Source organism: Callospermophilus lateralis, chromosome 17, assembly GCF_048772815.1.
Source record: "Callospermophilus lateralis isolate mCalLat2 chromosome 17, mCalLat2.hap1, whole genome shotgun sequence".
NCBI classification, from domain to species: Eukaryota; Metazoa; Chordata; class Mammalia; order Rodentia; family Sciuridae; genus Callospermophilus; species Callospermophilus lateralis.
In genome coordinates this window covers 27,934,329-27,960,631 of record NC_135321.1, presented here as the reverse complement: position 1 = coordinate 27,960,631, position 26,303 = coordinate 27,934,329, and the positions used below count along the sequence as shown (strand labels likewise).

The following is a 26,303-nucleotide window of genomic DNA, read 5'->3' as shown; positions in this document are numbered from 1 at the left end:
GGCAACTTCCCAGTTTCCCCGAGTCTTATTCTTCCTCTATCTGCCTTCCATGAGGTTCCCCTACCTCCTTTTAACAAATTCCCCTCAGTCTGAACAAGCCTTCCACACAGCATCTTTCTGCCCTGACCCAAGTGTGGGGGATTTTGTGATGGAGAAAGAACCCCCATTTCCCTCTGCTCCTCCTTGGAGATCTCCTGGGCTCCTGTGCCATACAGTGATATAAATATAAACTTCTGATTAGATAGGCTCCTAAGGCTCAGTTAGGAAGGGGGACAAATCATATCTTGCCACAGATGTGGGACACTCGGTAGTCCCGATGACAATAAATCTGCCAAGGAACCAGAAAATGAAAACCCAGAAGAATGCTCGTCTCTGACCTTGTTGCCTGTCAAGCAATGAGAGCGACTCTCTTGGAGGATCATCACAAGAAGCTCATGCCAAGAAATCTTTTTAAAGTGAATTTCCAGTAGCTAGGAAGATACAATTTTCAAAGCTACAATCCAGTCATTGTCTGACCTGGAATTACATTCCCAGGACAATTATATTAAGGTCTTTGAAGCTAAACAACCATAGTGGCATCAAGGAGGAGAAACTGGGAAAAGGAGTCCCTTCCAAAGTGGGGCTGGGGTAGAAGAAATCAGGACTGGGAATTACTTTCTCACTGACTAGAGAGCAAAAGATAAGATGTGGACCTCAGATGTGGTAGAATTAGGCAGCCTCCGGAAGAAGTCATTTAAATGACTTGAACAATGAAAGACAATATTTGCACAGAATTATTTAACTTCATAATGTAACTTTACATCAAATATTTCCTGTGAGTGTCATGATGATTGATACCTTAGGGCAAGATTATGATTCTCAGTTTATAGATGAGGAAACTGAGGTACTGAGATCTGAAACCCAGATCAAATTCCACCCAACCAGTTATTGTTAAAACAGGGATAGAAATCCAACTCTATCATTTCCTATCTCCATGGTGTCCTTCATTGATTAACTGATTCACTCATTCATTCATGATGTAGGACAGATGTTCATCTAATATGCACGGGTAAGCATGATGGTCTCAAAATATTGGAATTTTTTAAATCACTGCTGCTCAAAACTCACTCTCATGCTCCTCACTCTGTTACTCTGTCCCTGCTGAATCAACAGAAGATCCTATACCTAACTGGATGTCACCTTACTGGTCAGAGTCATGTGTCAATATTCTTTCTGATGGATTGCTTCCGTGTCATATTGATTGTCAAATACTTTTTTAACCAAAGCTTACTAGCCATACATTGGGCTCCAGATACAATTTTATTCAGCGAAGATACAGAAGTACAATACAAAGCCCTGGACTTCAACCAGTTCATAGCTTGTGGATTGGGAGTGGGGGATAGAAAAATAAAGGCATGGAATCTTTTTTCTGCCATCTTTCTCAAGACAGGACACACATTACTATTTAAGTTGATTTGTCCTTCTCTTGGGTTCAGTCACAATGCTTATCATCATATCGAGCATCGCGTTTCCCCATAACCACAGCTGACTGGAGCTTTTTAAGCTTTGAAGAGCAGGTTCAAATAAATAAATCCCAATCTTTTCTGATGCTTTTCTAACACTTATGGGCAGTTTTCATCTCTCCGCCTCTGACTGTTCTGCCTGTGCTCTATCCTACTGGAACTCTCTTGTGTTCTTGAATCAATGATGAAGAGAATTCTATAGCCGGCTTGGTCCTCTGATGACTTTGGACTCCACCCCACCGGGCTATATGGAATATTAAGAGCAGAGAGATAAAGAAATAATGCAAATAAACTTAAAACTGTGTTTCCTCAATGATCTTGACTATGGTCTTTTCATTGCCCCATGGAATGTACTTCCAATTTCTACATTTCTAGAATTGCTCCTAAAATCTAAATATGTTATAGTCATTGCACAGTTCATAGTGTTTGTCACTTCCTTTGGTTAAGTACACTTTCTATTAATGCTACTTCACCCAAGAGGATCGGAGCTTTGTAAGCATCCTGATCACATTGTGGGGGGCATGCCCTTTCAATTGAATCAGTGATTCTCAGGTGACTGCATTTTAGAAGAGCATTGGTTGAAGGTACTAATGCTGAGTCTATCAAAGATCAATTAAATCAACAAGGATCCTAAGCATCTGTAATTCCCCCAGTGAATTCTGACTTACAATAAGTGTTGCGAAGCACTGCGTTAGAGAATGCCACCTCACTTTTCAAAAAAGTGAGAATCAATATTACATTTGAACCTAGGAAAGGGAGGTGACTGGTTCTGAGCATTTGATTATACTACTTGATCTCAGCTTTTGACAAGGGAAGAATGGATGGCTTGGCCTCATTTATTTCTTCATTTAGCTTCAAAGATGTGAAAATAATATGACCTGCTCTTGTACTTTGAACCAAACCTTGAGCTGTGCAAATGCTTCACTCCTCAAGTCCGGTACGGTGTGACCATCCTGTAGATCTTTGCAGTATCTCTGGCACAGGACCTGGGGCAAAGGGTGATGTCAGTAAGTCATTTTACAGGTTAAGCACATGGAAGTCTAGAGCACAGCGCAACAGGTGGACTGGCAGGAAGTCATTTATTTGGTGATGTGAGAGGAAGGTTTATTCTCGTTCATATTTATTGGCAATGTATTTGATTGGAAAAACAAGTTATAGGAAAAAATGTCATATGTATAGCAAAAGGGGAAAGGAAATATATACGTTAATACACACAAATAATAAATGTGCAGCAATTTTAAAGAGGACATGATTTCTGCCTCCATTCCCTTTCCACCATTTCTGCATCTATGCTCCTTCTTGCACTTTGAAAGCATTTTTCTATTCAATATTTGCATACATTAGTCATAGTTGCAGGTTTTCATGCCAGTGTTTCCTACTAAGTTGTGAATTCTTTGAGAATGGGAACCGTGTCTTGGTCATGTTTTGGTATTTCTCATTGCCGTAGTCCCTGGTACAGCAACCATGCTACATAGTTATTTTCTGAGTGACTGAATATCCTGAAAATCAGTATTGTGTAGGACTGATATGTGTGTCCTGTGCATTCCCATCAGTTGTTCAGTTTGTCTTTTTATTTTCACCATCCTGGGTCTCAGTAAATAGGTACCTTAAAATTGCCTACCTCCATTTTCAGGCCAAATTTCTCTGCAGCTACACACTTTCTGTGTTTCCAAATTTGATTCTCAGACAATACCAAAGTGGCTTAATAGGGAAATAAGATGAGAAGGATTCCAACAACATTCAGCTAGAGTGTCCCATTCTATCAACAGACAGGATGGGATTTAATTTTTAGGAACTCTTAGTTATATATTAAAATAATATTATGTTTATAACATTATATTATTACATACTACAATATACACAACATAGGAGTGTGTATGTATGTGTGTGTATGTGTAGATAAAATGATTCTTTTCTCAACTCATGATTGAAAGATGGGCTACATGTAGGAAAGGAACATTGGGTAAGAAGTCAAGGGACATGGACTCTAAACACAACGTTGATTTAACTTAGTGATTTGGGACAGTCTCTACTATTTACTAAGTTTTAAGATGATGAGGTTCCACTAGCTGATCTCTCAGTGAACTATTTTTTTAAATATTTATTTTTTAGTTGTAGTTGGACACAATACCTTTATTTTATTTATTTATTTATTTTTATGCAGTTCTAAGGATCAAACCCAGGGGCTCACACACACTAGCTGAGCACCCTACTGCTGAGCCACAACCCCAGCCTCATTAGGTGAACTATTACTGCTCTATAATTCTATAGACTCAATTACCATCTATTACAGTGAATTTTTAAATAAGGCACGTGCTTCTTTTATCTACTCTCAAAGCAATGCAAAAAACCCAGAAAGGAGGACTCTAAGTATTCTAGAAAAAGAATTTGAGCAGCAGACTTTTGTTGGCTCCAAAAGAGATCTTTCAGTGATGAGCAACATGAGAAAAAGTTAATGGCCAATCAGAACAATCTTCTGATAAAAAGAAGTTAGAGTACTTGGGGTAGAAGGAAGTGAACTACCTGTGCAGAATACTACTGAACCCTGACCAGGCTTGGAGCTGGGGGTTCCATCCACACAACCTCCTTTGGTCCACTTCACATAGTAATCCAGCGACAAGAGAGAAGTTCTGTGCCAGAACTTAAACCAGCAACCAACGAACTGATGAGGCTGGTGAGTGGAAGTCCCCCAACTTGTCTCCAAATTTTTCCTCAGTCCAATGTTTCCAAACTCTCACCTAAAACATGGTACTCAGGAGTCGTCTCAAAACCCAAATTTGATCCCAAGGTCATTAAGTATACCATTTGCAGACCTTTCTGAATCCCTATCTGTCCTATATTGTTTTACACTGTAGACATGTCCCAGAGGGGTTCCTTGTCGGTTGCCCTGAAAAGCCCCCTCTTGCATCTCAAATACGAACGCCCAAAGAGATTAAAAATATCCTTTTCTTTATGAGAACTGGAGACATTCTGTCTCATTCATTCCCACCACCCAGTATAGGGAACTGTGTGTCAATGTGCATTTGTCACCTCTCCATGTCTTCCCCTCATCTAGTGTCCAGTTCTCCTGAATAAACAAGAAAATGCACATGAGCATTTGAATGCAGACAAATAGCTTAACAACAACAAAAAAATAATAAATCCCTGAAAGTGAAATGTAATTACTAGGTTAGAAAAAAATGCACTCAGTTCGGAGAGCCTATCACACGTCGCGTCTCCGCGCGCAGCTACCCCCCAACACTGCTCCTGTTGTGTCAGATAGTGGCAGTGTTGAGCCCGGGAACCGGAGCCCAGCCCGCGGCGGTCCCCGCGGCCGCTCAGTCTCCGCGGCCGACTCCAGCTCATAGGAGCCACCCGGCCGCGAGGGCGCTGGGGAGCGGGAGGGGCGCGGGGCGGCGAAGGGTCCCCATCGGCTTCCACCAACTGTTTTCCTTCTCCCCTGGCAAGAGCCCCACTCCCTCCAATTCACCGAAATTCACCGAGAGAGGGGAGGTGGAGGGATAGGTAGCTCGCTGCTTGCTACCGGCTGCGCCTCCCTCCGCTGCCGCCCGGGGAGCGGCTCCGGCCCGCTGGGCGAGCAGTGTGGGCACCCGCGCCCCCTCCGAGCAGGTCGCGGGGTGGCGGTCCCCGCTCGGCTCGGCCGCGCTGCCGCTCCAATCCTCCCCCCTCCCCCGCCCGCACCCTCCCCCTTCCTTTCACTAGGACTCCAGGACTCGGGAGAGGGCGCGGGAGGCAGGCACACGGGCCCGACCCCACTCCAGCGCTCGCCGGGGACGCGGGCGGGCGGGCGGCGAGGGGACGCGGCGGGGGCGCGGGGCGGGCGCGGCCATGGAGCGGCGGCGGCGGCGGCGGCGGCAGCACTAGCGACCGCGGGCGGACGAGCGGCGGGCAGGGCCGCCCGGCGCCGCGGACCGAACTGCACAGCTCAGCAAAAGCGCCCTCGCCCTCCGCGCGCCGCCTCCTGCGAGCCCAAGCCCGGCAACATTTTTTAAAGCTCCAATCCATCCTTTGAAGAGAAGAAAAAAAAATAGCATTGATCGGAGAGACGGGGATATATATATATATATATATATATATATATATATATATATATATACATACACATATATATATATATATAATTTTTTTGGCTCCTGCTAAAATTAGCCGGGCTCGCCGCGCGCCTGTGTGCGAGTGTGTGCGAGTGTGTGCGTGCGGGCGTGTGTGTGAATGTGATTACTCCAGGACTCCTCGGGCTCCGGAGACGCCATTTTCCCCCTTGATATCTCTCTCCATAAATCGGTGGCGCGGCGGAGGCGGCCGCGTCGGGCGGGAAGCGCGGGGCCGGCCGGGGCGCCCGCCGCTCGCCGCCGCCTCCGCGCGCCCGGGGGCCCCGGCGCCCCCCGAGCGAGGGCGGCCCGCCCCGCGGCTCGCCGTTTGACAGATGCTCATCGCCATGGAGTTGCTGCAGCAGCACCTTTGGGGGCTCGGACGAGCGAGCGGAGCCGGGATCTGAGAGAGCGCCGGGGCCAGCGGAGCCGGAGCCGCCGGGACATGGGTGAGCACGCGCGGCGACCTTGGAGCGGGAGCCCCCGTGCCCAGCATCCTGCCGCGCCGCGGGCCCCCGCACGCTCGGGGCCGGGGGGCGGTGTGTGTGCCCGGCAAGCAAAAGTTCACGTCGCCTCGCCGGGGCTTTGACTTTGCACCGGGCAGGAAGGGGGAGACGGGGCCGAGGGACGGGATGCCGGTCCCCGCGAGGCTGCTCGGGGATGGGCGCGATTCCGACCGGCCGGCGGGTGGGCAGCGATGCTGGCTCTATTGGAGTGGCCCGTTGGTGGCGGCGGTGGTGGAAGCGTCGGGCTGGAAGGCTGGGAGCTCATTGAGTTTCGCCTAATCTGATTCCCCCCCTACCCCCCGCCTTTTGCACCCTCCCTCGGTCCTGCCGCCGGCTGCCGGGGCTGGCGGGTTTGGCGTTGGTGGAGTGGACTCGGGAGGGGGAGGGGGTAGGGAAAGGGGTGGGAAGGCGGCAGGATATTTTTTTTTTTCTCCCTTTGTAACTTGCAGGTTAAGTGGAGCTAGAGAGCTACATTGTAACCTAGTTGGATTTTTGGGGGGGAAATGTATCAGAATCTAACGTGTCCTTAATAGAGAGAAGAACAGGCAAGAAGTGGTCCAGCCGGCGAAGGTTGGTGTGTGCTTGTGTTCTGGCTGTGTGTTAGTTTTTCTTTTAAAAATCTTAATCAATGGATCTGAGTCTTTTTCTTTTGCTCTCCGGTTTGAGGATTCTGAAAAGACAGGAATTCCCTTAAAAGCAGACGAATGCCCTTTTGAAAGCACGCATTGTGTGCGTTTCTAGAGGAGCCTTAAGCTTGGGAATTAACCAAGGGTTCCCCATTCGGTGGTTTCCAGTGGGAAATCACTCCGGAAAGGGAGCCCTTCAGTATCGATTTATTGTTTTTGTCTCTCGCACCATTATCTCTTTGACCAAAATACTGTCTGAGAAGTTCCACAGAGACAAAGTCAGGTAAACTGGGCAGATCTTTAGCAAGATGGTGATAACGGTGATGCTGTTTTTGGTGTCTGTTTGTGATGGAAGCATTGTTGGGTAATTGCAATTTCTGATCGGTAGAGCATGCTGGTTCTAAAAAAATAAGTTACTGCCGAAATGCTGTCTTCCAGCCCCCCTCCCCTACACACTATCATCATCCCTCCTCTCCTGACCCACACTGCTTACTACAATTCCGAAATCAGATCCAACTGGAAATATTTTCATTGGAGATGGGAAAGTTGTGCAGTTAGAAGTAGGAGATGGGGCTAGAGGTAGTGAGTGTGTGGAGGGGGAGTGCTTATTGCCCCCCTCCTATGATGCATTTATTCTTTATGTGTGTGTGGAATACTCAGGGCGTGTATGTCTAAAAGACTGTTGAGGGAAGGATTTCCGATTCGTTTCTGTTTTAAATAAACTGTCCTGGTAATCTCATGGTTGAGGTCTAATACTAAAAGGGCAATTTGTGTGTCTTCATGCCTGCAGAAACTCTCCTTCGAAAGGCAGTTTATTCTGGAATTATAGAGCAGCTACTTTTCTATCCCAGCCCCCCTACTTCTACCCCATAACTATCCACATCTTCTAAAGTTTGCTTGGAGTCCATGGTCTCTAAGGAAATACTGATATTTCTTGTTTTTCTGACATTCCTTTCCCTTCTTTTCTTTTTCATTTCTTCACCCTTGTCCTGTTTTTCCTGTGGATTTGAACTGAAGTGGCTGTCACCCAAACTCTGGCAGTTCGGGCCCATTACCCTCCTGTAGTTTACATCTCCCACTCCATCCAAACAGCTCCAGTTGCAGAGTTTGTTTGGTGTGCATTGGGGGAAGGGAAACAGAGAAGAGGGACTTGGAGAGGAAGAATGTTGTTCTGTGCCGGCCACATCTGCAACACTGGGACCAGACCTGGGCAGCCAGGAACAGTTTCCTTTACACACCCTAGTTAGATGTGGTCTGGCTGGGATAGGAAGGCGGAGCTAACTGGCTGGGGGCGTGTGAGGGAGGAGAAAGTTTGTAGCACTTTAAGATGTAGCCAGTTTACAATCCCAAGTCCCTCCCTCTCCTTCCTCTTGATTTCTGTGACTTACACCTTCCTTAAACTCCAGAGTGAGAGAGGCATGATCCCTTTAGCTCTGATACAGGAAGATTCCCAGGTTTTAGAGCTAAAGCTGTAGGGGCTGTGTTTTCACTGTGAGCTTAATCTCCATGCCTGTTATCAGAAAAAGGTGTTAGGGCCATGTTTGAGGCAAACCAAAAAAGTGGGAGAAGTCAGCATGGTTGAACACGGAGCATTTACAAATTTCAGGGAATGTAGCCTCAGAAGATCCAGAGACCCAGTGTACTACTAGGCATAGGATCCTCCTCCCCCATTAAGTCCTGGTCTTGGGAAGTTGAATCCTGTTAGAGCTGGGCTGTGGAAGCTATAGCCACTCTAGTAACCTGAGCTGAGCTGGGGGAGGAGATGGTGAGCAAATGTAGTCCCTAGCCAGAGGAGGGAAACAGACTAGTCTCTCTCTTAGCAGGGAAAATAGATGCTTCTCTGGGATAAACAAACTGGAGGTGGGGGAAGGGATAGCTTGTAGTGAACATAAGGAGTGGCTGAAAGGCAGGGTTGTCAGTTAGGAAGGGGGCCACTTCTAGCCTACGAGAAACTATCAACTGCCTTATATGTTCGTGAATGGGCTAGGCCAGTGAAGGGTTGTAATCTGATCCTTTGCATGTTAACATCAGAATGTTACTTAGGAAGACTGTGCTGGGACTTCACTGGAGGGAAACCTGGATATATCCCTGAGGGAATCCAACAGTCCCTGGTACCATGAGTGCTTCTGGTCATGTACTTGTATTACTCATAAGGAGTTACTTTTTAAATCACCTGGCCTAAATGAAGTTTGGGGAGGGCAAAAACCATAGCTTGGGATCTTTGTAGAATTTAGTTGAAGATGATCAGTTGGGAGAGGCAGGAGGCAGCATTTTGCTGAAGAAGAAATAAATAGGTAGGCACTTTCCCCTGGATTCCCAGTTCCTTTTCTGCTGTAACCTTAACTTTGAATTCCATTAGGGGCTGAATGGATACTTCTCTGGCACAGAAATGTGCATCTGGGAGAGGGGAGTTCTTGCAACCTGGTCATTATTTTTAGTTGTACTTCAATCTCCACTCTGACACTTCTATATAATATGCAAAAGGAAGAAGATGAGAAATAGCCAGACTGATGGGACAGCCTTTCTGGGTTCCTGTGGAGACACTGAAACTTGGCTGGGCCTTGCCCTCCCAGAATGCCAGGCTTTCCCTTGGAGACTTCAAGTTTTAATTGAAACCAGAAAGCTATTGAAGGCAGACCCAGCCAATGAAATCCTGTTTTCTCTGATGCTCAGGGATGGGAAATAAATAATGTTTTTGCTGATGGCATTTCAAGTTGTTTCAGTTTTACTCCTTCCAGAAGAATGGGGTAAATTATTATGAAAACATTAGCCTTGTAAAGAGTTGCACTGCCTTAAAAATGGAATGTTGTGACTGGGACTGTTCAGGGAGCCAGGGTATTGGAGAGTCATAGTGGGGTTGGAGGTGGGATGGAAGAAGAAAGCCATATAATTTTTTCCTGAACGTCATTTTGTCTATTCCTCAGGTTCCTCTGAAGAAGGAACAAAACAATTCAATCTCATTTCTGTTCTGTGGTCTACTATGAAACTGGGTCAGCTACAACAAAATATCTGAGATAATCAACTCATAAAGGGAAAAGTTTAGTTTGGCTCACAGTTTTGGAAGTTCCAGTCTATGATTGGTTTGCCTTCTTGCTCTGGGCCTGTGGTGAGGCAGTGCATCGTGGTGGGAGCATGTGGTGGAGCAAAACCGCTCACCCAAGGGCCACAAAGCAAAAGAGAGAAAAAGAAGAATGGACTGGGATCCCCAAATCCCCTTCAAGGGCATGCCTCCAATGACCCAAAGACCTCCCATGAGGCCCACCTATTAAAAGTTCTGCAGCCTCCCAGTAGCAGTACCTTGAGAACCAATATTCAATGCATGGGCCTCTGAGGGACAGTCAACATGAAGTGATAGTGTTGGGTGAGTTTCTGTAAATGTGCTGGGTCAGAATGGGGTCAGGAGTGGTGCCACCATACATAGAGCCATGGGTTTCAGTTTCTTGTAGAGCTATTTCTAAAGTAACTCTTCAGCCCAAACACTTGATAAGTGCAGAACATAAAACCCCAAGGTGCCCACAGAGTACACTTTCTGGATGCTGGGGGATGATGCCAACAGACATTATTGCTTGACTCTGAGTTTTCATTTCATTTTCACTTAGCTTTCTACAGATTTTGATACCTGCTTAGAGATAGCAGATTGGGTCTAAATAAAGTTTTGGGGGGTGATGATCTTAGATTCATTTTGTCTAAGTTATTGGTATTTAACAGTTCACATCTATAAGTTTCAATGGATCATACTAGAGCAGCTTTCCTTTTAGAGGAGTTAGAGTTTTACCCCATTAGAGGGTACTCTGTAAGGTCAAGGAAACATTTTTTTTTTTTTTTTTTTTTCTCTTAATGGTCTTTGTCTTAGAAAGTAGCAGCAGACTTCCTATTCTGTTCAGAGCAAATGATGCCAGCATCAAGTGTAGAATGTGAGCTGCCCTGATATCCACAGGATCCCCTGGGAGGAAGCAGCCATCCTTTCCCGAGAAGCCAGTGATGGATTACGATGTTTAGTCCCATGTAAAACAATCATAGGCAAAGTCAACTGAGCTGACCCTCAGGTGGACAGAGGCTCTGCCTTTTCAAGAATGGGGAATGGGGAAGGGATGGATGGTGAGCCAGAACTTGGTTAGGCTGAAAAAATGTTTCTGTGATCCATCTTATCTTTTGCCATCCCAAACACTGCCTTTCATATTCATAGAACTTTGTTCTTTTAAAAAATATTTTCATATCACATCTGCCCTCTTGATCTCGAGAAGGGAAGCCCAAGCATTGTATTCCCATCAGAAGACAAGGCGTGGGATACACTGGTTGCCTGAAATGACACAAGTTAGTGGCTGAGCTGGGGCCAGATGGCTATGGTAAAATGTGAACAGCCTCATACCTGAAGTGACAAGATCTGTCTTGGATCCTGTCCCTGCTACTTTCCAGTTCAATGGCCCCCAGCAAGTTATTTAACATGTTTGAACCTCAGTAAGCTAATCTGTAAAATAGAGAAAAAGATACCTACCTTGCCTACTTCATAGGGGTTGTAAGGATTAAATGGTAACAGCTAATTTCTGTCATTGAACTCTGGGAGGATGTTCATGCTGCCTCCTGGAAAAGGGTGCTTGTGCTTATTGTTGCCATAAGCCATAGATTAATAATACCTTGGCATGGCCGGAAATGCCCACAAGGGCCCTTGAGTTCTAAGAGTTCAACTGATTTGACAGTATATATGTATATACTGATGAATCAGTTGGATCATTCTACTCATATCTGTGGATTGCATTATTAGATGCCAACAATGTCAGTTCTATCTGAGATCAGAGTCTCATGGGATGTCCAGTTGAACTCAAGAAAATGCTGGTGCTCAGGATATGCTCTTTGAGTGGAGAATCAGGAGACTAAAAGGAAGAAATTTAGGTGCATAGAGGGGAAGCAGTGGGAGACTGAGCCCTGGGGGGCTTCTCCATCAAGGTACTGCAGGGGTTGAGTGTGACCTAGAAGACAGAATTTCTAGCGTCTGTAGAAAAGAACTGACAGCAGGATTGTGTCTGTTCTAGGGAATTCAAGAAGTTCTCTATAATCAGGGAAGTTCTTCACAGTCTGTTGGCTCCTAAACTTTTCTGGGTCCCTCCTCCTCCCCTTTCCCTTGGTATGTGGTCCACCATGTCCAGCAGCCTGCACAGGGCATCTTGCAGTGTTCTCAGTTGAACCGCATTTGACACAAAACACAAGGCACTGCTCCAGTCAGACCGGTTTCCTAGCTGACCCTGGACACTCTGTCACCGGTTTACCTCCACACCTCAGCTCTCTTAGGGTTGCCACCCCCTATCTGGAAGGTGCCCTGACTGGTCTCTTTAAATGAGAGTCTACTTCTTAGAACCACCAGCACCAACCTGCCTCCTCTGGGTACACACTGTCACCCCACCCCCTGACTCTGAGATCGCCTCTAGTTTCCAGAGGACTTCAGATTTAAAGCTTGTGCCTGGCACCATGTCATGCTCCCCAGATCATGCATCCTTGAAGAAAGGGGCCACACTGGCCCCACAAAGCCCTGCACCTATTTGTGTTTGATTTGGGTTGCACAAATGAATGACAGAATTTATACAGAAATAGAATACTAAAAGTTAATGTTATTTAAGGTGTACTAAAGCACTGCAAAATGAAGCAACACAATGAGTACCTCTTAGAGTGAGTAATAACTACTTATGCTAATGGATTTTTATATTTTTGGCTATCTTTCAGGGAACATCACCCAATCTCTTCAATGTCTAAGAGGTAATGATATTTTACTGCGTGTGTATCCTTTCAGTCAGTGATTCATTCATTCATCCAATCAGCAAATATTTACGAAGTGTCTCCTAGAGCCTCATCGCCACTCGAACACACACAGCTCTTGACTGTCTCCAAAAATTCCAGTCACATTTTCTCTCTACCACACTCCTTTTGGCACTTAACCGTGTAACCACCTTCTTCGTTGCTGAGGTCTAAGAGCTTCTCTGCTCCTCAGTGAGTGAGAGTGTGGTCACAATGGCCAAGAGAAAAGGCTGAGGAGAGGAAAGACATTCTAGAAAAGAAACTTTCCCAGGGAAAGGTCCTGGGAGGCCAGCTGTAGGATGGACTGGCCACCTCTTAGCATATGTTGGGGACATGTTACCATGCAGTTCTGCTTCTGAATGCACCCATGATAAAGTAACCAAAGGATTGATATGGACAGTCCTTTCTGAAAATCTGGGATGTTAGAGCTAGCTGTGTGCCAGGGATTTTAAAGTTTTCTTAAAGCTCAGAGCTCCTTAAACCTGTTCAATGGCATGCCAACAACTGTTCAAACCAATCCCAATGAGAATTAATGCACTTAATTCTGTCTGATGTGGTTGACAAGCCAATGAAGGGGAACGTGGTGCCCTGGGGTAAATTGAGTCAAGAGAATCTCCCCCAGTTAGAACAGAATGAGCTTGCAGGAAAGGGAAAGATGCCATGAACTATTTATGAACAAATACTGCAAAGTGTAATGTGGAAGGAAGAAAAGGGGTTAAGTTATCTTCACCTCTTTTGAAGGTTGGCTGTCTTTGGCAAAATAACTGACTTGAAACAAGGGAGATAATATAAGACAGCTTCTGGGAAGTACACAAATACATTCTCTAGCAGGACTTAGCTAATGCTGTGCCCACGGGGCATCTGGAATCTCTGCTATGGATACTTCACTTGCCCCATGGATACAGGACCTGGTCGTCATTTCCCTATGTGGATTCTAAAGAGCCTGAAGCCTAGGGCTGAGCCTGTGCTTCTCGGGTGTTCTTTCCATCTCCATAGAATCTGATCTCCCCTGCCATTGGAAGCCTGTACACAGTAATGGATGGGGGTTGCTTCTTGTACACTTTGAGATCAGAGCAAGTGACCTGCAGTTTGTCCTAAACCAGGGCTCTCTGTGATATTGAGTGGGGGTTACATCAGGAAAATTATGCTTTGATCTAAGCCACTGTGCAAGTTCCATGGGATTTATGATTCACCAGTTGGACTTTTAGGAAGAGGAAACCTCTGCAAAGTGTGAGATGCTGCAATTACTTTTACCCCAGGATGTTGAAAAGGTTTTGAGATAAAAATGAAAAACAAAACATAAATAAAACAGCCAGCAATTTGTATAAAAAGTGATTCTTCATTATTTGTTTTATCTGCCAATGACTCATAGTCTGTTCAATAGAAAGAAACTACTTAGAGTTTAAACTTGGGACTGTGGAGGTTTTGAATTTGATGGCTCCAATATAGTAGGCTGATAATGTCAATAGAGACAGTGGAGATACCCACTATGACCTGTTGTTATTTGAGCAATGAGATCTTTGATTTTTTTTTTTTTTTTAAGTATGACTAATAGAGGTGACTTAAAAAAAAAGATGATTTGATGTGAAAACTCTGTGGGCCTTCTTTCTTCTCATTACTCTGTACTCTAGAGCTCAATTACAATCATTTTTTTTTAAATCTACAAATATTTATTAAAGTCCTACAACTGCAGTGAACCATTGTGCTTGGTATTTTTGGATAGGAAAGGTCTGCTATGAGGTGTGACTTTTACTCTTGGAGAATGATTTTAGAGAGGCATGCTTACTAACGTGACAATCATTGGAGTGTAATTTTGCTATTTGTGTGGTTGGGGCTAGGGAAGGCCTCAAGGAGGATAGGTTTGGGGTTTCATGGCAGAAGTGGAACTGGGGGCTATGCCTGGTATGTAGAATGTATTGGCATGGGGGAGGAGGTGCAGTGAAGTTCAAGTGTGAATTTGAAATTGCTTTAAGGAAAGGAATGCTAATCATGAGCATGGATTGCATCTGGCAGGCCAAAGTATCCCTGAAGATGAAGGTCCAGATGGTTATTGTCGACAGGCAGGCCACCCATAAGTTTTCTTGTTGGTCTGTGGTCTTTTGTCAACACTAGGAAGGAAAAGCAACCAGAGCCCTTTAAGTCGGACTCAGTCTACCTGTCCAGGGTTTTAATTCAAACTCATAACTTTTCAACACTTATTCAGCAAAATCAATTTGCTCAGTGACATTAAGCATAATGCAATAGTCTCTGATGGGTGCTCTAGGGATCTCAAGAAATGAAGAAGATCAAATCTCTTTCTGCCCTTGAACTGAGCTTCCATGCCCTAAGATCTTATGAAAAACAGGGAAGGAGCAGCAGACACATGCTAAGTACTGGGTTGTAATGGGAACCCAGGGGGCTTGGACAGATCAGAGAAAACTTCATGGAGTGGGTGGGACTTGAGCTGCATCCAGAACAATGGGATAGTCTTGGGCAGGCACAGAACATCAGGGAAGATCATCCTCTTGAGAATGAAGGGAGAAAAGAAGAAGTTGAATGCAGGACCCTGTGTGTGCTCTACAGCAAGAAGAGGTGGGATGGAGTCCAGTATGAAACAGACCAAAGCTCCATCTCTATCAGGCTGAGGAACCTTGATCACAGTTTTTCATGTTCAAGGAGAACAGACCAGAGGAACAGGAGGGTGTGACACTCAGATACTTCCACATACACTGCGCAGGAAAGAACTGAAACATTTGACCTTGCTGTTCACTGCTAGGTCCTGTCTGACACCAGTCTGAGGTTCTAAAGAGGTAGCTTTAGAACAACAAGTAAAACTACTACTTAGCATATGGACAGCAGAGAATGGCCACTCTGGATATGCAAGACTTTATGATACTAGAACTTATCTCTAGGAATCCAGTGCATAATTGGAGAAAGACAAGATTCTGCAACAGTGCAATGTTTAAATGACAGTTTAAGGTAGCTAGAGAAGGAATATCATAAAAGAAGGGAAGTGTACTAATATATTTGTTTAGCTCTCTGGTGTGTCTAGCATCTCCTTTGCAGTAGAAGCATAAATATGAAAGTGTCAGAATTTTACTTTATGTTCAAGTGACAACATATAAGCAATTGTTGAAACGGAGGGTTGAGAAGTTGAGAAACTTGAAGTAAGATTGAACAAGCAGTAGGATCAACACTAGAGAGACTTGAAGGAAAGACTGTGGGATTCATCACCTGATCAGTCCTTTGGTTTATCCCCCTTGCCTCCAAGAAGTCTTACATTTTTATCCCCAATTTACCAGTGACTACTTGAGGACCAGAGTCTAAGTGACCATTAGTCCTGGCTATTTGGAGACTGGGGGCATCGTGGTTTAAATGATATTAGGAATTAGGATTATCTCTGTGATTTTAACAAGTCCCTCAACTTCAGTTCTTGTCTACAAAATGGGCACATCTGTGGATTAAATCAAATGTTAAACTTACCGTTAAATCAGCACTTTAAAATAAAATTAAAGTATGCCAGCTGCACGTTCAAAGCTAGGATCAGCTTCTTTGCCTTGTGGATCTCTCTGCCTCCTTGGACAGCAAATTCTGTGACCACGATACAGGTCCACCTTCTTTGGCCTATTTTGGCACTATTCTGTTTGTGTATTTATTTATTTTTTTCCTTGTAAGATTCTGTGAAAAGAGAAGGAAGGGCAGGTGATGAAACCGAAGCTCAGAGTTTAAGTGATGTGGGATGCCAGATGGTAAACTGATTTTAGAACTCAGATATGTAGAAGCAGCTATGAACTTTGGATAAAAAAACTGGCCTCACTTTGTGTTTTTGATACATTATGATATGACAGGCTTTGAAACCATGTGTATGGCTATGCATCACTTAACAATGTGGATACATTTTGAGAACTGCATTATTAGGCAATTGTGTTGTTGTGCAAACATCATAGAGTGTACTTGCATAGACTTAGATGGTGTAAGTCAACCGCTTGAGGTGGCCTCTTGATGCAATCAAGAGATGAGGTAAATGCCACCAGGTGAATAGGGCTGCTGCCAGCACAACACAGTATACAGATCTACAGAGATTTTTTAAAAAAACACTGATAAAAAAAAAAGTTGAAGAGTATGCTCTAAAATAATGATAAAATGTATACAATAATAAATACATAGGCCATTAGCATAGTCACTTATTATCATTATGGAGTGTTACATACTATACATAATTTGTGTGTGCTGCACTTTTAGGTGACAGGCATTACAGGAAGTTCACTTGCACCACAGCATCACACATACATGAGCAATGCCTTGTGCTATGACATTACAATGACTACAACTTCACCAAGTGATAGAAGAAAATTCAGCTTCGTTGTAGTCTTGTGGGACCACCATCTTATATGTGATCTATTATTGACCTAATTATTACTCAGCACATACTCAGTATCTGGATTCAGCTGTGGATCTGACACAGGTGTATGTGCCCTTGAGAAAATTATTAAGCTCACAGGATTTTCGTTTCCATATCTGAACACCGAGGGCAGAATTTTCTGCATCATAGGGCTGTTGGAAGGGTTAAATAGATAATGACTATGAAGGGTTCAGCCTAGGCCATTAGAACTATTTACCTCCTTTTCACTGCAAGTATGCTGTTTGCATGACTGCATGGAGAAACACAGGCCACAAACGGAGTGCCAAAGCCAGAGAGCTCAGCTTGCAAACCTGCGGACTGGCCTGGCCAGTACCATAGAGATCTTTTCCCAGGAGCCAGTCCCAAGGCTCATGCTGTTGTGTTCTGGGTTCCCAGAGGAGGCACTGTTTTTGTAGCTGGAGCTTGGTTAATAGACAGTGTGCCCCACCTCAGGGCTCAGAGGTTTCATTCTGTTTCTTTCTCTATCATGGAGACTCCCAAACACAGGAACTGATGCCATATGTTTAGTTGTGTTCAGCTCAGTCAAGCCAGCCAGGCAGAGCTTCCGAACCAGCAGGAGCCAATAAAGAGGGGGAGGAACCAGCCCTGCCTGTGAGGGGCTCCTCGTTGTCAAGCCAAGGAGACAAGGCTTTATATTCAAGAATGCAGGCTGGAAGGGGACACAAAACTCACCTCGTGCTACCTCCTCATTCTCCAAATGAAGAGGGAGGACTTGGGAGAAAAAGTAACTTCCCACAGCCATCTAACTCCAAGTGGCAATGTAGGGTATTGAACCTGGAATTCCTTTCAGAACCTACTATTATTTCCTCCATAAGAACAAAAGAGCAATACTCAAATAATAGCAGAAGACTCAAGGTAACAGGTACAAATTAAGCTAGCTGTGTGTGCTTCCCATGGTGCATGGAAAGGGAGAAGGTGGCTTTCCAAGCCCTGTCCCTCAGGGCTTTACCTGTGATCTGAGAAAAGAAGGCAGCCCTTAGCCAGATGCTAGCTTGCCTGACACAGACTATGCAAGTAATTCAAATATAACAAAAAAATGTGAGTACTTACTAAGGTGATCCCAGTATGTTCTTTCATAATTATTATCTCATTTAATCTTCAATTACTTCTCAAAACAGCCCTTGGGGTAGGATTATTACCCAATTTCCAAATGAGACTTGAACAGATTAACAATGTCTCTCAAGAACACAATTACTAAGTGGGAAAGAGAGGCTAAGTAATCTAATCCTATGACATTAAGTCCGTGCCGCTTCCCTTCTTCTTTGCAAGGAGAAATATGACTTGGGCACTTGGTTGAACAGTGAGTCTGTGTGTTCACTGGGCTCTGAAGCATGCAGACTCATTTAGAACTGGGCTCCTTCCTTTGTGGAGCTCCTGGGCTGGTGGGCAAGGTAGACAATTGAGTGAAAAATTGAAACACAGTTTGCCAAATGCTTTTGAGAAAATGTCCAAGGATGTGAGAACCACACCGTGTGTGTTGTGTGTATGTATGAGTGTGTGTGTGTGTGTGTGTGCGTGCGTGTGCAAGAGGAAGTGGTGCTCGAAGTGGGCTCAGACAGTCTCCATGCAGAAGGTGAAACTTGACCCATTTTTTGAAAGGTAACTTAGAGTTAACCAAGTGGAGAAAGGAGAAGGGGCAGGCCAGCCAGAGGAACCAGCAGGGAATCATATACAGTGGTGGTCATCAGAGAAGCTCGTGAAAGGCCGCTGCTGGAGAATTCAGTGAGTGAAGGACTCGGGAGTTCTACTTGGAGGAGGTAGAATGTGATCTGCAACATACCACACAGGTATGTAGTGTGGGAAAGGTCACTGAGTAGGCGCTTTGTCCTTCACTTCAAAGCACTGACATATTTGCAGTGTCAGGGAACGATAGTGCAGAGCTGTCCTTGCCCTTCCTGATTAAGAGCCAGGTAAAGGTTGGGTCATTTGATCCATTTGCCAGTGTTGATGGAGCATTTATCCTGGGTATTTCTGCAGCAGGGAGGGTTTTAAGAAGCATCTCTCGGAGCCATAGGCACCTGAGTCACACGGTATCTGGCTGGATCTGGACGTAGCCTTTTGCTCAGCATTCACTGGAGTATCTCTGCACATATCAGGAACTGTGCCAGGCCCTGGGGATACCGTGATGAGCCAGTTACAGGTCCTTCCCTCCAGGGCTTTCTATCTAGTGGGGGAGGCAGCGTTAAACCAAGAGTGGCATGAGAATTCCATTACATAGCTAGTGCTAGGAAAGATCCGCTCTGTGGTACAAAGGCAAAGAACACAGAGTCCTGACCTGAGTCGTAAAACTCAGAGAAGAAACATTTGACCTCATTCTGAGTCATGAAGAGGCGAGAACTCAAGGGGAGAGGAGGAGGATTCCAGGTGCATGCAGAGTCACCTGAAAAAGCCACCGTGACTCCCACCTTAGTTTCTGAGCAGACATTAAGAGATGAATAGTCAGCCACCCCCAAAGCCAAAGTCAGACAATCTGAGAAGGCATTTTTGTAACTACAGGTCAGTGAGTGTAGGTTGAGAATACAACTGGTTCCCCGTATATTTAGGCAGGCGGGATCACACTCGGATCTTTTATAATACTTACAACCCCCTCCCCCATCAGAAGTTCACAATTCGCAATTTCTGGGGCAGGGGATGTGGCTCGATAGTAGAGCACCTGCTCAGCATGCACACTGATCCCCAGCAACAAAACAACAAGAAAAACAAAACAACCAGAAAAAATCGAAACACCAACAAAACAAAGAAAGAAATTCACTGATTCTGTCAACTAGAAAAATCATCGATTTTCTGGGCTACTGCACAGGCAACTTTAATAACAACAACTAAGGACTGTCCCCTCCCTACATCACACATATTCTCAAAGGCTTCAGCTCTCAAGGAACAAATGAACAGGACTGGGGTGGCACTGGGGAGGAGTGAAGGCAGGGCCTTGACTTTTAGGAGACCTTTTGCATCCCGCAGTCTTTCTTGACCCTGCCCATCCTCCTCTCAGGGGCTCCAGGCCTTTCCACCCCAGCTTGCTCCTCCTCCTTACTTTAGGCTCCATTGGGGTCATGGTTCTTCCTGTCAAAGATGCCATGGGGCTTTCTTAAAATTCTTATTTTCCTATTAGGGTAATTCTGACTTTCCCCAAGTCCTGCAGGTGTTTCTGTGGAAGGATCAAAGGTGACAAGGGGAGGAATGAGGCAGAGGACTCTTCCTGGGTTTTGCCTTTACACTCCTGGGAGGTGCATGTCCTATTATTCTTATTACTTATCTTTAAATAAGAAGCAGAGCTCACCTGCCAAAGACATCAGATAAAAGCTATCACCTAATAAGCAAAGTCAGGAAGGCATTTTTTTTTTTTTTCCATTTTTTTGATGAGATACTAAGGCTGAAAGAATCCTTGCTCCTAAGAAGCAAGATGAGGCCCAGAATTCATTTCATGTGACTCTTGTTGAAACCAAGGGCTTTACCTATTTCTACTGTATTATCTCTTTGGAGAGTAGCGTGCCCGTGGATGGTGCCTGGGGAAGATAGGGGAGGTGGATGATGCTGGCAAATCCAGCTTGAGTGGGTTGTTTCATTCATTAATTCGGTCAATCTACATTTCTTTAGCCCCTGTTATGTGTTGGCCACTGCGCAGGGCATTGGGATGACACAGATGGACAAAGTGCCTTTTCTTAAGAGACTCAGAGTACTGCAGTAAGGAGGAATCCTTTTAAATATACAACAAGACCATGGTGTGGTGAAGACACTGGATAGGATTAGTGCGTCAACCAAAGTCTAAGGCATTGGTTCTCAGCCTTTGGCCTGTGAGAAGCATCTGTAGGACGTGGGGAAATCCAGAGTGTGGGGCCCATGCTGCAGCCCTGATTCAGTATGTGAGGCTTGAGAATTTGTATTTCCACCAAGCTCCAGGATATGTAAGAATTCCCCAAGCAACAGGTGGAGATGTATTTTTAGACTAGGAAAAAGAAAAAAAAAAAAAAAATCTCCCATCCTGCAGATATGGAGGGGAGGGAGGATATACTCTTTGGGACTCCTTTGGGTGTGAGGCACATTTATCCAAGCAGGATTCCCCTGGCCACTGAAACAAATAGCATTGTAGGTTCAAACTATACAATTTGAAGTGTTCCCATAGGTCTGTGGCTGTGCAGGATAAAATTACAGAGTGTTCAGAATGAAAGAGATATGGATCCCTCCCCAGTCATTGCTGATGACAATATAGGATAAGGTGCTCAGAGTGGCTTGTCTAGCATGTCCCTGCCATGAACAGCAGAGACAGGAGAATAGAACCAAGTTTCTACACTCCTGCCCCTGGGTTCTTTCCAAAAACTCTGCCCCTTCCTTGCCCTTCTGATTTCTTGGGGTCTTTTAAGCACTTATTTCTTAAGCAAGTTTTATTGTTCCAGGGCCTCCACTCTGCCCTGCAGGCAGCTATGAGAGGGTTAACTTTTGTTGGACTGGAGGCCTGAGCCAAGTACAGGGTGTCCATTGTGCGCCTCCCCCTCAGGAGGAGTCCCTGATTGCTGGAATGTGACAGGGCAAAGCATTTTCACCTTGCTTTGGCTTCCTCAGCTCTGAGTGTGTGTGTGCCTGCCTGCGTGCGGGTGCTCACACCGGTGTGTTGGCAGGGTCCCATCACAAGAGGACTGGCAGTTGTCTCCCAGGCCCACCCAAAGATGGAACTGTGAATTTCCAAAGGCACAGGTATGTGCTGGGGAGAAGGCAGAAGGAGAACAACAGCTTTGTGTGCTGCCGAAGTAAACAGACAGGTTAGGTTTCTTTGCTCTTTGCTTTTGAAAGCTTTTCTATTTTATTTTCTAAGGTGAGGGGCTCATGTAGACCCGGGCTGGATTCTTATCCTCAGGATAGGCAGGGAATTTGGCAGGGACTGCCTGGCTGGGTGGAGCTATGGTTGGAGAGGTTGGAACCATAGGGCTTTGAATAGCTGTCAGGGGGCAAATTCATTTTCATTCAGAAGGAACTTCCTGAAACACTCAAAGTGCCAACCCCTCACTGGGTGCTGAAGGGAAGGTGAGCATGACACAGTCACAGTTGGTCTGAGCTTGAGAATGAATTGCAGTGGAGTTACAAAAATAAGATTTGCGTGTTCAAAACACCTAGAAGACGATGGGAGACTGGTATTTAGTGGCAAACTGTACAGCTGGATGCAAGGTCACTCAGGTCAGCAAGAGAGAGCTGTGGCTCAAAGTTGGCAAAATTTTGCCATTGAGAACTGAAGGTGTGGGCATGACCTGAAAATACAAGAATGCTTGCAAATTTTTCATTTGCTCATTCATTCCTTCATGCAGCAGGCATATGCCAGGCGTGGCATGCAGCAGTGAAAGGGGATGTAAGAACTTATAAGAACTCTGTGCATGTAATGTTGTTGTGGAGACAGGTTTGAGTCGAGTACACAGTGCTAGTTGGTGGCTAATGAGCTTTGAGGCTGGCCCTATAGTGAGACTAGTCTAGAAGGTCTGGAATGGATTTGTTATCAATGGTTAGGATGATTTGAAACTGCATTGTTGTTTTATTTGTAGTATTTACTGTGAAAAACTCCCACTGCCCTGGTTCTGGTCCGAATCAATCAGAATCAGATTTCAGCAAGGGGCCACATTTTCCTATGGCTCCTCTGTCATAACTATCATGTTCTCTTAATTGTGGCATATGGATAGTCTTTCTAAAGAATAGCTTTGATATTGTTCCTTCTTCCCTCCTGACGTCCCTTAAATGGCTTCCCATTAACTGTAAGATAAAATGCAAACTCATTAGCGTGGCTTCCAAGGATGTCCATGATCTGCTGTAAGCTTTTATTTGCAGCATATGTTTCTCTCACCGGTCCCTGTTTTGAGCCACACCCCGTAGCTGCCATTCGCTTGCTCCTTCCTGAACATAGTCATGCCTGGCCCTGACTTGTGCTGTCCCTTGTTTCTGCCCAGTCTGCTTTCTTTCCACTCCACCTATGAAAAGCCCAAGTTTAAAGTCAGGTCTTGAGCTTTCCTCGAAGACTTCCTGTGCAGTTTCATATCAACCTGCACCTTGCTCAAGTGGAAAACTCAAGGTTGTTGCTTCTGTCCTTTATTATGTTTACATATTGCAATCTGCTCTGTTTAGAAGAAAAGACATTGTCTTTTCAATGTATCTAAAGATCATGATTTGAAGTGAAAAAAATGTTGAATTTTCATTTTTTTGTGGATCTTTTACTACTTGAGTTTTATAATTTCATCTTCTACTTCTAATTAATTACTGACATAATGTTGAGCATAAGAAATGTGGAAGTAAATAATTTTAAATAGTAGATTCTTCCTTAATAATATCTGCACTTCTTACCCTCACTCATCCTTCTATAATTTAGGTTTTGCCTTCCTTTATCTTATCACAGCATCAGCCACATACATCCCCCTACTCTGGTTTGAAGGTCCAAATGGATTTATTTAAGGAACTTCTTATAAAGTGTATTTGTCACCTTTGGCCCTGACCCAAGAATACCTTTATAGGCAAGGACTAGGGAATTCAATATAACATTAGTGATTCTTGCCAAAAGGAATGAACCTTGAACATGACTACCATTATAAAATGTGGCTTGCAATTTGCATGGATCTGGGAGCAGCAGGGACATGGGATGAGTAAGGATGAGAGAGATCTGCCAGACACTCTTATCTTGACAAGAAGGCATCTTGTGTTCTAAGGGATCTTAATGTCTGCATCAGCCACTGTGGTACCCGTCACTAGTAAGACAGGCCTCACTGACTATTGACTTGCATGACTTTTTAAAAATTACAAAGATTTGGGGCAGGTAGGCAGACTAGTCTAGACTACATGAGGAATCTAGTAAGTAAAAGAAACAGTCAGTGTCATCTGATTTAACTGCCCCCACCCCAATAGGGGACTTGGTCTCCTTTGTGGCATGAGTCACCTGGTGGCTGTACAGTATCTGTTGACAGCTCAATTGGAGGTGTGCATATTCTCACCAGGGCAGCCTCCTCTCTTCCAGAAAAACTATTCATTGGGTTTCCCCATAAGTGGGAGCAATGGTAACTATGCCTTTCTGTAGGGCTGAGCATTTTCCAGGAGCCTCCTGCACTTCGGGCTTCTCTGGGGAGAGGGTTCGAGTGGAAGCCCCAGCCACCTGACCTCCCTGCCTGGCATCCTCTCAGGGCCTCAGCTGGAATATGCTGGTTCCACAGGAGAGGACATGTGCTGGGCTTTAGGTTTCCAGTTCTGGACTCTGCTAAATGAGTCTTTGAGATATTGCCAGCACTTTCTGGTGGGCATATTTGGGCTCAAAGGTAAAAATCTTAGATGTATAAAAATGTCTGCTACTGAAATCTGAGTGAGGGCTCAGGTGTGGAGGGTGGAAGGACAGGGTCTTGTGCAGCCCAGAGCTCTAGTTTGTCTTTTATTAGAGCAGGCTTTTGGATTTCCCTTTGGACTTTGCAATTATAAGGCTGAAACTGGCAATAGCAGGGCATGGGGTGAGTAAGAAGGAAGGATAATTTGGCTGATTCTGTGATGACTTGGGGAGAGCCTGATTGGGTTTTTCTCTTTTCCTCTTGGAGGAAGGCAGAGTCCAAGATCCTGGGGGGGATCCTGACACTTCCAAGGGCCTGTGAAATGCTCCTTCTCTCTCTTTCTCTTGCTGCTTTGTGGATCTAATGCAACTGCAAGTAAGGAACAAGAAAGGAAATTAAAATGGTCTAGGAAGTCTATTTTTGTCTAAATTGCAAATCTAAGTATCCTTCTTTTGAGTCAGTGGAAACATTTTTTTGGAGTTTTGCATTAATCACAGTGTTATAAGTAATTTCCCATTGAAATCTTTTTGTTTTCCTCGTGCAAGCCTCACACCTAAGCTTTGCGTTTGTTTTAAGGAAAGGAGAAAAGTCTTTACATGATTGAAATAATGCATAATGCAAAATGAGAAAGAAAGAGCAATTCAGAGGTCAACTGCACGTCCTCCCTGCAGCGGGTGGAAGCCTGGCCCTGGCAGCGGGGGTTGTGTTCAGCTGTGCACCCTGTTCTGCACAGGGAAGTGGTATAAGCAGCCACCCAGCTGCGGTTCCCACAGACCCGAGCAACAGCACTTCTGACTTCCCTTCCGTCATGGTTGGTTTTGCTGGTGACTCAGCCAGCTGTGGCTTTGGTATAAGAAACCTCTAGGTTATTACTAGTTGGAGGACTCACTCTCTTATCTTTATTTCTTGGGCCTCTAGCCACAGAAATTAATAACAACCCATTATGAAGACATGTGTGAGTGTGTTTCTCCCTCTGCTCCAGAGGAATCCAATCTGGGCCTGTTCATATTCTGCTTGGATTTCTCTCCCATCATCTTTTTCTGATGCCATAGATAAGTGGGAAGATATTTCTGGAACTTGGATTGAGTAACTTTTGGGGTCATTCTCCTTCCTGCCATGGCTAATTGTCTCTCTGTGTCTCAGTTGCAGATCTGATCTCTTCAGAACACCTCACCGTGTCTCCGTCCCTGGGACTCTGAACCTAGCAGCTGGACTCGTTTGTTCTTGGAATTTTGAGTGTCCCCTCTTCTCACCTTTTCCTCTTCCCTCTTCCCTTTCCCCCACCTGAGAACTCCTGAAGACTGTAGGATTGTCATGGAGTCCCGGGAAATCTTAAGCAGCACCCGGCAGAGGGGGAGCGAGTCGGAATTCCTGCCCGTCTCCTCTGCCAAGCCCCCGGCTGCTCCTGGCTGCACAGGAGAACCCTTGCTTTCTGCTCCAGGACCTGGGAAGGGCATCCCGGGGAGCGGAGATCGCATGGAACCAGAGGAAGAGGATGAACTGGGCTCAGGGCGGGATGTGGATTCCAACTCCAATGCAGACAGTGAGAAATGGGTGGCGGGAGATGGCCTGGAAGAGCAGGAGTTTTCCATCAAGGAGGCAAACTTCACTGAGGGGAGTCTGAAGCTGAAGATTCAGACCACCAAGCGGGCTAAGAAACCCCCAAAGAATCTGGAGAACTATATATGCCCACCTGAGATCAAGATCACCATCAAGCAGTCTGGGGACCAGAAGGCGTCCCGTGCTGGGAAAAATAGCAAAGCTACTAAGGAGGAAGAAAGAAGCCACTCCAAAAAGAAGGTAGGAAGTGCGGTCTTGTAGGTTTTTAGTTTGTTTCTCTCTGTTTTTTGCCGTTTTAGCCCCAATTTCTTAAAAGTCTCTTTGTATATTACTTATTATTATTTCTGAATCACCAGTCTCCTTATGGAATATTTAGGGTCTCCAGAATGAATGTCTCTGGTATGGTCTTGGTATAATATCCGGTTTATTATTATATCTTTAACTCACCTGGAAAAGCAAAGAGACTAGAATTGTAATTTTGGAGCATCCTATTTATTGCCTGGTAGCCAATTGGCTGGATCAGCCAAACCTTGACACAAGTTTGTTTGTTTATTT

The 26,303-nt window shown here is 45.0% G+C and overlaps 1 protein-coding gene across 1 annotated transcript in view; it reads left to right on the top strand.

The window, feature by feature from the left end:
• The first annotated feature begins 5,932 nt into the window (after positions 1-5,932).
• The window catches only part of Setbp1 (SET binding protein 1), a 349,315-nt gene continuing 328,944 nt past the window's right edge, over positions 5,933-26,303 (top strand). The window contains exons 1-2 of the mRNA XM_076836772.2: positions 5,933-6,039; positions 25,332-25,988. Of these exons, the coding sequence (XP_076692887.2) occupies positions 25,503-25,988 (486 nt within the window). The 5' untranslated portion in view covers positions 5,933-6,039; positions 25,332-25,502. The remainder of the gene's footprint in view (positions 6,040-25,331; positions 25,989-26,303) is intronic.